At 38.4% G+C, this 16,277-nt stretch overlaps 1 protein-coding gene across 5 annotated transcripts in view; it reads right to left on the reverse strand.

Annotated features, from left to right (window-relative positions):
- Window positions 1-16,277, reverse strand: part of SATB1 (SATB homeobox 1) — a 74,664-nt gene that overhangs the window by 24,494 nt on the left and 33,893 nt on the right. For all 5 annotated transcript variants that reach the window (XM_041466552.1, XM_041466554.1, XM_041466553.1 and 2 more), the window contains 2 exons: window positions 10,664-10,876; window positions 2,225-2,380 (listed from right to left, as the gene is read on the reverse strand). In XM_041466552.1, the coding sequence (XP_041322486.1) occupies window positions 2,225-2,380; window positions 10,664-10,876 (369 nt within the window). The remainder of the gene's footprint in view (window positions 1-2,224; window positions 2,381-10,663; window positions 10,877-16,277) is intronic.

The following is a 16,277-nucleotide window of genomic DNA, read 5'->3' on the forward strand; positions in this document are numbered from 1 at the left end:
GAGAATATGTTTGAACAAGCCTCTTTTATGTGCAAAGGAGACTTTTTTGGCCCCAAGAAATGTTTACTTGTACCACTGAAGAGCTCCAATGAAGAATATTTTACAATACATGCAATATGTTCTTCATGTGGCAGTGCTACAGAGTCAAAGATTATTAATTGGATTACTAGCAGTCTGCTAGTTCAAGAAGACACAGCACATCCTAGTCTACCTAGGAGGTTACTCCTGCAAAGCAGCTTTCTAGTACCAATGACATTCTAACTATAGTCCTGAAAGCTTGCTAGACACATAAATTAACATTGCTGAAATTGGTGAGAAAAATAACCCCTGGGAACACAGGTACAATCACCAGAGTAAAATGGAAAAGAACTATGTGTTTGGTGTTGTTTTCTGTACTTAGTAGCAAAGTTTGTACAAGAATCTAAATTTTATACCAATGCTCAAATAAACCTGCACTGCATCCTCTGAAAGCTTTCAGGCTTCATTTTGATTGCCTGTCCCTTTGAAAGTCAGCACTGACAGAGCTGACCCACCTAGAAATTTTAAGGCTTTGCACTTAAATAAATACACTATTGCACAAATCAGATCAGAACAAAATTATGTGGGCTGACAGACTGGCTTCATACCTTAGTTTTACAGAAGACTGCAGTAGAAAGGGGAAGGTGCAGAAAACGGACAGTTCTCTAACCCCAAGTTTTGACATGTAAATAAAGACATCTGAGGAGCACACAGGTTGGAAGCTGCTGTAACATTCTATCATAATTAGAAACATTTCAAGAGCTCTGTAATTTCCAATCAAAATTACAGTAATTTCTGATATACAAGCCATGATTCATGACAGAATTTTTACATTCCATGGGAGATTATAGTGGCCTGATGTATGACACACTGAGTACAGCACTAACATAAACAATTCAGTTTAATGTTTAAACAGCACTTGGTGTTTAGAATCCCACAATAAAAGAAACATATTACTGTTGAAATTATCACTTTGACAGTGATTGAAGGGTAGGCAGGCATGTGGCCTATAAAGCTATAATTTTTACAGTCCACAGCTTGAGTTTAATCATTTTGATACAACATTTCCAAAATATCCCTTTAAATGCTCCTTACACCATATAAGTTAAGAGACAACATCCTTTCTGTACAATGAAGTGCACTCCAAAACGTGAACAGTACAGAAGTCAAAAGTTAAAGCCCTGTTAAAAAGAAAACCAGCACTAAAATGCTGACGGCCCAAGAAACATCGGTCTAACTGAGCTTCACTAGCTTTCCCTGGAAGATGATGAATTTTTCTATGAAGTTGTTTTACAAAAACAAAGAAGTAGTGATTAAGTGGATTTAACCCTTAATCTAATATGAAAATTCAACATGTGATTTCTTTCAAGTTTTTGTATAACTATAGTCTTTCTCATTTTTCTGTATGTTTTTCCTTTACTTCTTGAGTACATTCTCACTTAAATCAATGCATTTGCATACTCCAGTGATGTTTCTCAGAGACATGTCATTTATGATAATCACACCCAACAAGTGCTTGCTGATTTCCCTCTTGCCACTAAACTTAACAGAAAATCTTCAGTTAAAGAAAACAGAATAGGAAACCACAAAACAAAGGCTTAAAACTGAATATGCAACATATATGTAACCAAGCAGACATTGTGTTCCACAAAATTATACATATTTTCTCAGCTATAACTTGTACAACTGTAATTATTTGGGGTGTCTTTTTTTGTTGCTTTTCTTTTTTCTTTTTTTTTTCCTTTTTTTGACAGTGCACCTCTCATGCACAGTCTCACAAGTGGGTCTGACTAAATTTTGTTTTTGGAAAAAAACCAGCACCCCAGCATTCCTCACTGCAGCACATGTAATTGCAAAACACCAAAGCCTCAAGATGAATTTGGCAGCAATATCTAGATCTTGACCACAGCTTTTGCCACATCCACACCAGCTAAGAACTGATGAACCTGTTGCCTCCTGAGCCACCAAGATCCATGGGCAAAGGAAAGGTGTCTGGCTGGTGGGGAAAAGGGAGTGAGACATCTCAGGAAGCTGCTTCTCTACCCTGTCTGGGGAACCAGAAGTTACCTCCAGACTCAGCAAGGAGTTCTGAGTTTTTGTACTGGGCTGGTACACTGACCCAGCTACCCGTTTTAAATCACATAGAAACTGATCTGGGGGTATAATTGCACAGGACATGGAGCTCTTTGAGCCCTGGGAATTTTACCTGGCTTTTGGTTGCCGCAACCTTCGCAAACAGTGCTTGGGACACCTTAGCTCTCTTCATTTCCTGCTGAATCTCATCATAAATGGAAGCATTAATGTTCATGGAATTGTTTTCTGGTTTTCCATTCCTCTCTGTAGCAATAGTAGCAGTTTTGACCTAGAAAATATGAGATGTTTTTCATTATAAAAAAGTTATTTTCCTCTCTTTCCCTCCCTAAGTAGTTCCCCTTTGCATTTTATTCCTTTTATCCAATCATTCTCTGATATTCTTTCTGCATTTTGCAGAATAAACATTATAAGTTATCTATGGTTCCAGCAATTGGGAAACAGGAAAATTCAGTGCATTGTAACAGGCGAGTGCATCTGAAATACGAGTTCCCATTAACAGACCACTGCAAATTTCAATGTCATAAATTAGGTGGAAACCTATCAAACAGTCTTGTAGAGACCTGTGAATCCTTACATGATTTCTTTGCCACACACAAATTAAATAAAAATTGCAAGTGCAACATAAAAGAATCTCTAATGAAATAGAAATCTGACAGATATATCTTGATTCATGTCTTATGCCCAGTACACTCAAATGCATGATAATGTTGAAAAGTTGTGGCTTTAGATTGAATTTTTAAAAGTTTATCTTATCAGTTTGGTTCTTAAGCTGTTTTTAGACACCATTTAGAATAATGCATACTTTAACCACTCCTTCTTGAAACCAAGATAGGACTTTCTTAAAGCTACTGATTCTAGTTGTATTTCACTTACATACATCAAATATTTATTCTTCTTGCAGTCCAGATTAAATAAACACCAAACATGTAAACAAGACAGAATGATTACAGTACCACCTTTATGCTGCATCTGCAGCATTAAGGAAAATAACAAAAAAATACATCAGTAGCGACATGGTGTGCAGGAGACTATCCTTTCCTTCATCCTCTGGAAATGATGGAAGTGATGTTTCAACACCAAGCATCATCCCACCAAGGTTAGACTGCAGTTTCTGCAATATCAGTTGAGAGGTACAAAAAATCAGCAGGTACTCAGCTTATCCTACAATATTCTCAGTAGTTAAGGACAACATCTGTCTTTAGCAGTTACTCTTGCAAGGCTTGCTCAAGATTAGTGGACCTAATGGGCCACTAATCCTAAAGTGGATTAGAAGAAAGGAAAACTGGATTTCTGCCAAGAACCCACAAGGTGATGATGTAAACAAAATCAAACTTTAAGATTTCAATTCAAACATACTGATTCATACTGAGGTTATTGAGACCTGAATTAATTTGGTTGTTCTGAAGTTACACAGCTAGTTTAACACAGTCATTCAGCCTAATTCTAGGTCTAATGGACAGAGCCTGGAACTTCCAGAAGGTGATTCAGCCTACTCTCAAGTACGTGTCTAAACCCACACTTTCACTATCAGTTTGATCCAGTGCAAGTCAGCATGTTCCTGTGCTCTGAAGTCCCTTGAGGTTCAAAAGGAAATCATGACAACATGATAATTCATCTTCTAATCTCTCTCTGTGAGCTTTCATATGTCACAGGTCTCACAATAGGGGAGCTGAAGGCTTTGGATGAGAGATGTACTTAGGCAGATCAGCAACCCATTTTTTCCTAGAAATGCCATGCTCAGTTTGTGTTAGCTATCATCCATAGTGCTTTTAATATAACATAATCTAGCCCAGAAAGTGGAAGGGCATGCTGCTTTTGCTGAATGTGATTTGTCCATCAGGCTTTTCAGGAACTGGTCTAACACACTCCCATTAACTACAAGGGGCAAAATTTGAGAAGAACAAGGTGTCCACAAGCACTTCCCTTACCCCCATTCTGGCAGGCATTAGCACTTTCTGGTGTCTAAAAACAAGGGTTCTAAGTAAAAATGGAAATGGAGAAAAATCCCAGAATGTGGCATACAGTTAATCATGTGATTTTTTTTTCATCTGAAAACAATTAGTGCTTTGCAGTCATACCCTTTTCTGCAGTGTGACATTTTACCAGTGACATTGCAGAAGAGAATGGCCAAGCCTGGACCAAAAGCTACTCAGAAACATTTGAGGCACCTGGCAGCAGGGAGTGAGGATCAGCACCACAAAACTCTCCTTCCCACTGCAGAGCAGGAAAAGGTATGCCTCACACCAGACAAATCAGTACAGGGATGCAAGAGCAGGTGCATCTCCTGAACATCATACAGTGAAATAATTTAAAAATACAAAATCAGTGGCAATTTTATAACCTTTAAATAAGAAGGGCGTGCCAGAAGATAACTGACAATTGGTGGGGATGTTAAACATACAACTGAAGACAGACTTATTTCTGTACACGTAAAAATCAGCCTAAGCTAAATTAGAGAATGAAGAAGTGATGGCTGTGTCAATATGCCTTCCTGAACCTTGGGTTTAAATTTTGGGAAAAAAATTTCAGTCCTTCTCCCCAAAAATAATTTTAACTTGTAACTAATCTTTGAAGGACCCAAGGGGAAGATGAGAAGATTAAGGTATTCAGTTAGCATACACAAGTATTTTGGGAAGGAAACACTTTGCTCTTGTGATCTTGATCAAAATGTGTCTCTTCTGCAAGCACACTGCCTTTTTGATTGCTACTGAGCTTCAAAGGACAGCTTCATGTTGTAGCAGTACTTCACAGATCACTTAACTGAGCTATGAACACGAAGACCATCAAAAACAATCACACACCATGCTGTAGACATAATTTAAACTATGCTACTCGGTCCACACTTCTCAATGTCCAATTTAATACGGATATGCATTTAACCCAAGGGAATTACTGAAAATCCTTATTCTCGTTTGCAAATCACATCTTTCTTTATACAGGTACAATAAATTCAACAGCATCTAATATGTCATCAAAGTTAAAACAAACAAACAAACTCCTATTGCCTTCTGTTGATATTTAATTAGGGAACACTAATTGAATTCAGAAAACACTAATATCTGAATCAAAAAGCAGTATTAGCCCAAAGATCTTCAGGGGAATAAAGTCTTAAAGTTATAAAATGATGGGTTGGGGGATTACCAAGAGGTGTGATTTGCAGTCATACCCTCTCCCTCTCCAATTCACGTCATTGGCCAAGTATAAAAATTCTTCTCCTGTGTCTTAATAATTTCTTTTCAAAGATCAGGTGTAGACTCTGGCTGGTCTAGATAGACTATTGGACTGTTCTGGTCTGATGAATTCCATGCAATAATGCCAATTAACCTCTTGGAGAATATCCATACATATAACTGTTTCATAATTTATACATAAGCAGCATCTAGGCTGTTGTGTTGAATTTAGAATTGAGTTCAAGACAGAGGCTCTTTGAAGATGGGTTGAAAAAACATCCTCCTCCTCAAAAAGCCCAACAGAAAACAAAAAAGCTCTCAATGGTGCAACTTCAGGACTTGGGAGAGGGGGTGGAAAAAGTATTCATTTTGGAGAGAAAAACAAAACAAAACATAATCTCTCATCCACACTTAAGCACAACCTCCCACCCTACCCACACCTACAGCCACATTTTCCTGTTTAGGAAAGACACCACAGATCAGCTCATTTTCTTTTTTTCTTTTTTTTTTTTTTTTTTGACAGTAACCAAATTTTGCAAATACTAACTGAAGAGGGGAGCATTATTTTACAAATGTAACACACTGAGAATCAGGAATTCATTTGGCCATCTTCCTATCACCAATCAATCTAGTCTTCTAAGAATACTTGAAAAAAAATAACATATCCATCTCCTGCCCTACCCAGATATATCTTCTCGTCAAGTAAGACTGATTACAGCAGCAAGAAGTTCTGGATTAATTCAATTTTCCTAAAAAAAGAGTAAGTTGTCATAGAAGGAATAACCAGCATGAAGAGGTTTTCACCAACATGGAAGCTCATTCCTTCCCCATCAAAACTGAAACAAAAAAATCTTATATAACACATTCTCATAACTACTGTTTTAGCTTGGGAACAAAAATCTTCTTTAATCCTGGTTTAGCTTTTAATATTACATTGTACATTAAAATTCATAAAGTAGTTCATTCCAGGCAAAACAAACTACTTTTCAGTTCTGCTCTGCAAATAGCAGAGGAGGTACAATAAATGCTGTTGCTTTCAGAACAGCTTTTATCAGGACAAGGTTTACTACTCCATTATTACAGTGGCGCCTGGAAGTGCAGTTATAGTTAAGTGTCAGGGTTTCCATTAACTCTCCTCCATGGTGGTTTTTGTGGGGGTGGGAGGAGAGGACTGCATTTATGATTTTGTTCATTTTACTTTCATTAAAATGCAACTTGGCACAAAGATTATCAACCTAAATCTAAAATTTTGCCAACTTAAAAATTTTGCTGGTGGTGACACATGGCACATGCATATGGGACTAGGACTCCACCACAAAGTTTCAAGGAAGCTGTTATCCAGAACTCCTTTCAATGGAGATTCACTGGTCCTCAAACACCATCAAAGCAGTGCTCTCCTAGATACCATTCTTTCAAGAGTAACATCCTATCTCTGACACCCAACCCACGATTGCTTTAACTTGAAGGAACTGTAATTCATCTGCAGTCAGAGAGGCCAGGATTGTATTTATGAGATGAAGGTTTTGGTCAATGAGTACCTAGAACCATGAATCATGCAAGTTTTTGGCTACTTCTGAAAACATTGCCTTGTTGAAATAATATTCTGCTCTTGACATTACACACTCTATTTTTACACAGGATGATGATGGGCCTCAAGGGTTAACACAAATTTTCTTTGGGGAATATGGGTGGCAAGAAAGATTTCTTCCTTGGCTCAGGAGAAATGGAGATTACTTGTCCTGAGAAAGAAGTGCTTGTAACTGCAGGATGGCTAAAAACCTTTAAGCAGAATATTTTGGAAAAGAAAATCTGTAACTGTCCACCTGTCTCTATCCTCCTCAACAAATTGTACAGAGGAGGAGGGAGTCATCTTCCCTCCACATCCCAAACTGCCCTGATGAGACATAAAGGCCATCCCTAGCACCTCATCATCCTCTAAAGTACCCCCAGATTCTCTCATTTCCATATAACATGCAATAGCCTCATTCTCTCAACTTGACCTAGGAATATCCCAAAAGGGCCTTTGTGGGGTGATCAGCAAGATGAAGGTGTTGAAGAGTGGGGGAAAATGATTAAAAGAAATAGAATGTGAAAGGATCTTTTCCTTTACTTCTAGCTTGCAGAGGTTAAATGATGTCTCCATGCAGTACCTACCTGATGGAGATGCTAATACTTATAAATTCCAGTGCCCCAGGAAACAGCCTGACAAACAGGCTTCTGCCCCAGGGGTGGCAACTCGAACAATGTCCAAGGGAAAAATTCTTGTGTACGCCGTCTCCTTGTGCTCAGTCCACCAGTGTGGAAGATAGTAGCAGACTTTTACAACTTGACCAGCTTAGAGGGCTATACACGCATCCCAAAAGCTCATGCATTAGAGGCTAATGATTTCAATTAAAAAAAAAAAAAGTAAGATTTTGCATTTTGTTTAAGTCAGAGAGAAAGGAAGAAGTAACAGGGACAAAGAGCTTCTTAAAGGATTTCAAAAAAGAATTGGAAACAATCCAGATACATTCGCTCAAGTAGCAACTAGTAAGAATGCTGTAAAAATGAGATAAATTCAAAACTGTTCCTTCTAACTTAGGCACCAGGGTTTATGCTTGGTGAGTTCCTACTATCCAATCAGACCTCCAAGGTCACACTTTCTGTTTTTGCATACAACAGAATGCAAAATTTACACAGAATAAGCTCAGCTGCTAAATGGTTAAGTCTGCTCTACTGTCTGGCCACCAGTTGGCAACACAAAAATGCAAAATAGATCCTTTTCAGGATGTTTATTTTCACATCCTTCCGAAACTGATAACTTGCAATTGCAAAATAAACCTTCATGTGTGGCATATTAGCTCCCATTTTTCATGGTTTCATAGTTTAATTGTTTCAAACATTACACTGGTCGAAAGATTTAATATTAAATATGTTGGCTCTTGTGTAAATTCTGTTGTCAGGATAAACGGTCTGTTTTCTCTTTCAATGGTTATCCGAGAAGCTCACAGTCAAGCTGGAAAAATATTATGCTGAATTCCTGCAAAGTGATCTTTAAATAAATGCTTATAATAAATTTAGTAGTAAGGATGATAGTAGTTTTATTTCCTTAGTATCAAATATTCAATAAACTGTGGACATTTTGGGGGAGGTAATACAGTAGCAGTTTGCATTGAAAATTTTGCAGTAGCCTGACTGTAATTTATTTCTGCTGTGATTTGTACAGTTATACTTGCCAGTGTTACAACTAGGACAATTTCACTATTATTTCAAGCATCAAGTATTGTAGTTAGGACTTAGGACTCTGAACACTTAGCAGCAGGTGAAAAGTGCTTCAGATCTTTATAGTGGGGGATTCCTGAAACATGTAAGAAGGTCACAAAGAATCACAGCTCAGAGGTTTCTACATTCTCCATCTATTCACTAGGGAAAATAAGTGAGTTTTGCTGAATGACAGAGAACAGCACAACAACTGGAAAAATAAGTGCTTTGTTCTGTAGACCTCGAGTATTAGTCTATAATGTTTCCTTTTAAACTTGCTTTCCTTTTGAAAAGGATTAAAACAAAAACGTATGTCGTTTCCACTTTGAACTGTCACAATTAGGTTAACTACACTCCTGATTCACACTAAAAAAAATGAAATGTAATTATGAACAAGAGCACAGTAGAGACAGATAGATTTAGCCCCCCTTTCCCATCGAATTTGGACTTACAGTATGTTTTGTCAGTTAAGAAAACCACTAAGTCTCACTTTCTTTCTGGCTGCAAGGGATTTATACAGTTTTAAGTGTGAATTAAAACCAGTACAAGGACTACCTCTGACTTGACATCCTTCAGGAAGGTCCTGTAATTAACTCTGTTCTTTAGCTGTGAAATTGCCCAAGACCACTTGAGACAGAGTGAGACATTACCTTGGCAGAAAGAGATAAGTTAAGAAGGAGGGTTAGCCTTGGCTCTGAATTACCTGGGCTGTGGGAGCAGGTACAGATATTAAAACAAACTCAAATGTTATTTTAAACACAGTTATCTCTATTTAACTATTTCCCACAAAAGCATCACTACGTAAATAGATTCTATTCTTTTATCTTAAAAAAATATCTATAGTGGATTTTATAGACTAAACTCAGCTAATGATAACAAAACTACATCATCTACATCATTAGTACAGTCTGGTTTTTTCTGCTAAAAATTTATTCTCTTGTGAAAAGTACTGCAGCAGGTCAAGGTGATCTTCTGTCCTCCCTCCTGCAATTTTGCTATTCGTTACTTTAGTGTGGTTCTTAGTATCCATTAGCTGAAGGAAACTTAGAAAAATAATCTCAAGAGGAATTTATAGCATTCTGAACGGGTATAGAACATACTCACAGTCACAAGCCTATGACTGGATAACAAAAACCTGCTGTTTTTGTAAAAAAATCACCTGTCACAAAATTCCCACAATCCCAAAGCCTTGCTTTGTTTAGCAAAACTGTACTGTGTATACAGCACGATTCCCACATATCTGCAGATTAGTTTGGATTTTCCTTGCATGAGTACAACCTTGAGCCAGAGCAATGCAGAGTATTTCTGAAAATATACAGGTTTTGGAGTGAACCATGTTTCTTTGTGGAAATCCTGTGCTTTCCTATGGCCCACATGCATTTCTTATGTACCTTAAAACAAGCATCAGAGTTTCCTTGATTGACACAAGGACTGCACCATTGAATCTCACAATCCCACTCTATCAAACTTTGTAATTTTTGAAGAATTAAATCAAATAAATTTTAGAGAAATCAATAGGAGTTTCATTTTAACAGATAGTACATGAAGCTTTAATGAACATACCCAAATCATTCAGAGAAATGGATATAGCAAGCTGTTATTTTAAACAGTTGTCAGTAGCTCAAGATGGTAAAAGCATGCCCAGCATTTTGGGACGGGATCTTCTTTCCCCTATCACTTTAGTTTTACCTGTTTGCTTTCTGGAAAAATAATTTTTAAGGCACTAGAAGGCACTCACACTTCTGCTTTCATTCCCTCTCAGTTTAATGGTCCATATCCTTCAAAATCCCTATCTGAAGCTAAAACATTAAGCACCTAAGAATTGTAAGAAAGATGACAGCTAAAAGCTATCATCTTCCATGCCCAGTAAAGCTTGTACCTCAATAAAATGAGCAAAAAATTCTGGAGGAATCATAATGGATAGAATTTATCTTAAAATTAGAAAATAGGTAGTAATAAAGTGCTACTATCATCCATTATATTTCTTAAATTTAATTTGCAATATGCACTGCAAGTAATGATTCTATGAGTATTTAAAAAGTGCGACAGCAAAAGGTTTCTTCTTTTTCAGAAAGGTCTCACCCAGTGGGACAGTGAGAGAGCACAACAAGCAAATCCCAAAGGCAGAGAGAGCGGTTTACTTGTGGAGGCCGGCTGGGCGGTGTGCTTATGAGAGGCGCCGGGCCCATCGCAGAGGCTGCGTTCAAGCTCCTTTCCCTTTCGTCCTGGTAAATTCGATCTCGTTCTGCTTCTGGCAGCTGCAAGAAGTTCTGCATAGCCCGAAGGTTTACCAGCAAGGACTGCGAGGCAGTCTTGGGATCCTCTTCTTTTCGGAGGATTTCTGAGAGCAAGCCCTGTGGGGAAGAAAAAAAATAGGCTCGAGAGTTAGCCTAGGTAAGTGGCTGTAAAACTGTGCTCTGCAAAACCACGCTTATCAGTCCTCATTCTTCTTACCACTGGGGTGGGAAGGAGAACAGCAAATGCACAGTTCATTCCACATAGGAGTATATTACTGGTATTTTAGGTAGCAGAGAAGAGAGCCTCAATTGTACCCTTAATTTTATTAAGTACCTGTTTTAAATACAACATAAACTGAATCTACCTAACATGTCTTCCTCTTTTTATTGCCTTAATTTGCCATGATATCTTTCACAGTCCACAGATAATCACGAGACGTTAAGGATAAGTGAGATACACTGGGGGGTTCTCAGGCTTCACAGGCAAAATGCATACCCAACCTTAAAAATAGACTTTCCACATTTCCAGCAACGTAAACAGATCTTTGAAAGGATGTGATATTTCACAACTAATCTGAGACTATAAACTTGCAACGTTCCTAAAGTACTGCTTCATTGACTCAGGGCCATATTTTTTATAAGTCAATATTTCTTTCTAAGAGTTGCATATTGGAGTTTAACAAGCGAGGAAACTCGTTGGATGCCCTCATGTTCCGCCTTCTTCTTGTACCTTCCTCTCTCTTCATCAGGACAACCCTAATACTCAAACAGTCCAGTGCCTGGGATATTTATATTTCATGTCAACAGGTTCTTGACATCTCCTCTCCCTGCCAGATTCTCCTTTTAAATACATCGGGCATTCAAAATGCTCTGCTGTCTTGGAGTAACAAGATGGTGATAAGAAAGATAACTTTTGGAGAAGCAGATGTGAACTACTACTTAGAATAAATATTGTTGCCGTGTTGGGAAAGAGAGGACTGGCATGGGAGGCTCTTCCTTGTAGTGTAACAAGGGAACACACACATGAATTTCAAGGAATAAGGTAACCTAATGTTTCTTTTCCTAAAGAACTGTTGTAAGTTATTCAGGATAACAGAGGGGTAATAGAGAGAAGGAAGCAAACAATAAAAAGCTAGCACTAAGACAGGTAATATTGACTGAATATATATATTCCTAAGAGGGTACAAGAGAATGATATGGCCAAGGGAGTCTTTTTAATGCCCACAGCACCTGTGGCAATTGTCACCTCTCTCAAAGGTCTTATCTTATCAGGCAAAAGACCCTCAGGGAGGTGCTGCTGCAAAGCCACTGCTCTCAAGCAGTTGTGCTTAGGCAGGACCAGGGCCCACCCAGCACGTGTGTGAGCTCTGTACTCCCCTGTTGGGCAATGAGGACGGAGGTACCAACCTCAGCCAGTGTGGTCCTCATGGTCCTGTCTGTGCCTGCACATGTTTTTTTAGTTGTTTTTTTTTTTTTTTTTTTTTTTTTTTTTGTTTGTTTTTTTAAATCCCAAACAATCTTTCCAGCATTAAGCATGAAAAATATTTCAGAGGAGGAGGATAGAAAAAAATAATCTTGGGGGATTCTTCCTTAGCACTTTTCATGATCCCTCCTGGTTTTTGGTATCCAGGCAGAAATTTGTCAGAAGGTAAGTAAACAACTTACTGACAAAAGTAGCATTTGGGGGATGTTTTAAATTTTTTTCTTAATGGTTAGTCTAATAATAAATTTACTTATTAGCCATCATGAAAAAAATTTGTGTCTATCATTTTTTTCTACTTTTAAGTACTCAAACCCATAGTTTCCAAAGTTTGTTAGTGGTAGGATTACACAATCCACCTCAAGAGGAGGTATAAAATTATATTTTTCTACTGGAGACAAGGCAAAGCTGTCTTCAGAGCACGGGATATAGAGAACATAATAGAAAAAATTACGTTGGAAGGGACCTTTAAGATAATTGTGTCCATCCATTAATCATGCATTGCCAAGCCCACCACTAAACCATGTCCCCACATGCCACATTTGTATGTCTTTTAGATACCTCCAGGGATGGTTATTCCACCACTTCCCTGTCTACCTGTTCCAGTGCTGGACAACATTTTTGAAGAAGAAATGCTTCCTGATATCCAATCTAAACATCCCCTGACATAACCTGAGAACATTCTCTCTCACCCTGTTGCTTGTTACTTGGCAGAAGAGACCAAAGCCCACATCATTCATCTCCTTATAGGTAGTCGTAAACATGTGTGATTTCTGACTGTTTCTGTGCTGGAGACACCTCTCCATGAAAAATTGAGCAAGAAAAACTAAACTCAAGTGGACTGATCATTGTCAGGAGAGAAGACTCCTTACAAACAGCCACCCCACTGTCAGCCACCAGAAATGTCCTTAAAAAAATACTTTAGCCCATAATAGAAAATATTTGCTTGTACAAGCCTTAGCCACATAGTGGGCAGCTAAAAAAATTAGAAAAGGCTGGTTTTCTTGTATAACTTTTCCCTCTTCAGTGAAATAAGTAAACAAAGAAAATGCTGTTGATTTTTTTTTTAACATTTGCCTGCATTTCCAGTGCTGTAGGACACCTCTTGGTGATTAGAAATGCCACTAAGTATTCATTCTCCTCTCTTCCCCAATCACTGTCATGACTCTTTGAGCTGGGAGGAGAGCAGAGCAGAGGACAGCAATGCAGGGACAGGAGGGGAGATGAAAGAGCAAGGAGAAGGCAGGAGGAGTTTGCCTCTAGGCTCTAAACCTAAAGGTCAGACTATGTGAGGAAAACCCATGAAAACGAAGATGTAGTACCAGGTACAGGCAGACAGAACATAGTTTGCCTGCTTCACATATTATTTCATTGTTACTACTTCAATTTTTGAGTACGAAACTTTAGCTAAAAGTTGTTAGACAAGATGTATGATGGGAAAAACCCTAGAAAGAAAATATTGGCTCTCACATTCTGGCCTGTGCTGATGTGCACAGATTAACTGCCCATTTTACCAGGCTTGAACTGGTTTTCCAAGGTACTAGTCTTGGTGAGATCTCCTGATACTGTACCTCAAATTGCATAAAAACTAAGCTTGTTTTCCAAAGAGATTATAAACACTGTTAGGCTCAGAACCCTCATCACTGTTCCTCCCTTGTATTCTCTTTGCAAACGAAATGTATTTTTTTTTTTAAATACATTCCCAGGTCCCACTGAAAAAAAAGAAGAAAGTTTACATGTCATCACAAGTATAATTCATTACTAATGGCACAAAAATGTTCAATAAATATTATCAAGGCTTTCAAAAGCTCATTACAAATTCTTTAAAAATGGAGATAAATTAAAGTGTCTGCCAATATGAACAAAAACACTGCCTGTCTGGCCCCCAGTTTGTCTCCTCCTTGAACATAATCACTGATTCAAACAGATTTTTATCAGTGTGATAGAACTTCAAAGCTTTCAGAAGAAACATGCAATTTGCCCAAACCTTCCCAAAACATGCAGAACATCCCTGAACACTATCTGTCTTGGTTGCAGGGCCCTCCTATCCCATGCCCAGGTGGAAGATTATTCCCAAACTCCATTCACAAGCCTGGACCCTAGCCAAGTAAGTTATAAGCAGACACATTTATCTATGTCGCTTAGTAGCAAGAGGAGAGCTGTCATGATAGTGTAATAGCACCTTTTTACCTTTTATTCAATAGTGATATGGATAGTGTACTTTTTCTTAAATTACACTATGAAGAATTATATGAATACAGTGGCAATTTCTGTTATACTTAAGCAGGCAAATTTCTCTCTACCACATAATTTACAGAACTCAAATTCAATAAAACATTACATGATGGTCCATTACTGTTATCAATTTTGAATAATCCATCTTCATTTTTCATTTTACTGGAAAATAAAGTGTGCCAAAGACAAAGTGGAAGGAAAAAAATAAAAGTAGTGCCTGAGAAGGTGGCTTGTGTAAACTTAGATTTTGTTTTACAATTACACAGAGCCGTTTAGTGCATCCAAGCATTCTCCTTCAAAATAGCATTTGCCCAGAATTAGCATGAGTGCAGTCCTAAATACACAGAAGTTTTCACATATGAGAAAAGGCATTATACATGAGTGAAAGGCAGTACGTCCTGGCAGCTAATATTTCAAACAAGCATGGGGCTCAAGTAGAAAGAAGGGAGAGAGAAAAGTGAGAAACACTGAGAAATATTTAAAAACCTGCAGATCAAACACTGTCACTTGTGGGGAAAAAAGAAAACTATCAAAATTCAGACATGGAAAAGCAGCAAAAAGCACTCTTCCTTCTTTCATAAAGACAGAGCCAGGAGGTCACCTCTGTATAACAGCACCCAAGTCCCTGCAGCAAACCTTACAGCTGAAAGTGTACACAAACAGAGACAGGCAGCCCCCAGTTCCAGTTCCAGCCACAACCATGACTAACATTATTCCTTGCTCGCACAGTGCGGGCTCATCACCCCGCCATGCACCAGGCTAAGCTACACCTTCCAGTCAAATGGCAGACTGTGGGAACTCAAGCTTTTCACTTCCTGACTCATGCTAACATTTAGAAACACACAACACAAATGGGAGAGTTTATTTATTTGTTTAGGGTTCTGAGGGCAGTTCAGCCCAACAAATGTTGATGTACCCCAGCTTTAAGAACAAAACAGAGTAGAGGAACTCCCAGTTTAGTTTAATATTTGAAACAGCAGACGGAGCTTCTCTGCTGACAGGGGCCTGTGGCACCACACTTTAGGGGGCTACCCCAATGCATCTTCACTGTCACCCTGGCTGCTTGGGGCTACCCAAGGCAACAAACCGACCACAAATACCATTTTCTAGCCTGCAAAGCACAAGAAAATATGGAAATTGCTCTTTCAGGATAGTAGAAGTATCTGCACAGGCACAGTGCACTGACATCAGCTAAAACAAAATATCATATTTATTAATTTGATGAACTGGCAACTGAAACATAAGTGTCTCAATTCACCAAAATTATCCTGGTAGACTGGTGACCTTTGGACACCTTGCTTGAGGTGAAACTCAGATCTGCCAGCACAAGTACTAACTCAACAAAGTTTTCCACGGTGCGCTGAAAGGAGGTGCTAACAGGATTCAACCTGTTTCTTTGCATCCAGTGAGTTGGAATCACAACTGCTGAAGGACAAGCAAAACTTCAGATCCTACTGTACGTACTCTGAAGACTTCCTAGATGGACTATAGAGAAATTCCTCCCACCAAAACTTCTTCTGCTCCCTGTATCAGCTGTCCTATTGTGCCTGTATAGTTGTGAAAGTTTCATTCAAGTTACAGGTATCTGGACCTTGATTAAAGTTTACAAGGCATATTCCCGAGAATTCAGTTTTGAAATTACCATTTGGAACTTAAGGGTGGAGGGGGGAAATTATTCAAGAACACATTAAAGTCACACTCTTTCTAAAGGACGTACTTCTAAGGTGTAGCTAAGGGGTTTTTTCTAATTTATAGAAAATTAGTAATAGTAAAAAAAGGCATGCTAGTTCTCAGAAGTATCTT

The sequence above is a fragment of the Pyrgilauda ruficollis genome, unplaced genomic scaffold, assembly GCF_017590135.1.
Source record: "Pyrgilauda ruficollis isolate IOZ18807 unplaced genomic scaffold, ASM1759013v1 scaffold2, whole genome shotgun sequence".
NCBI classification, from domain to species: domain Eukaryota; kingdom Metazoa; phylum Chordata; class Aves; order Passeriformes; family Passeridae; genus Pyrgilauda; species Pyrgilauda ruficollis.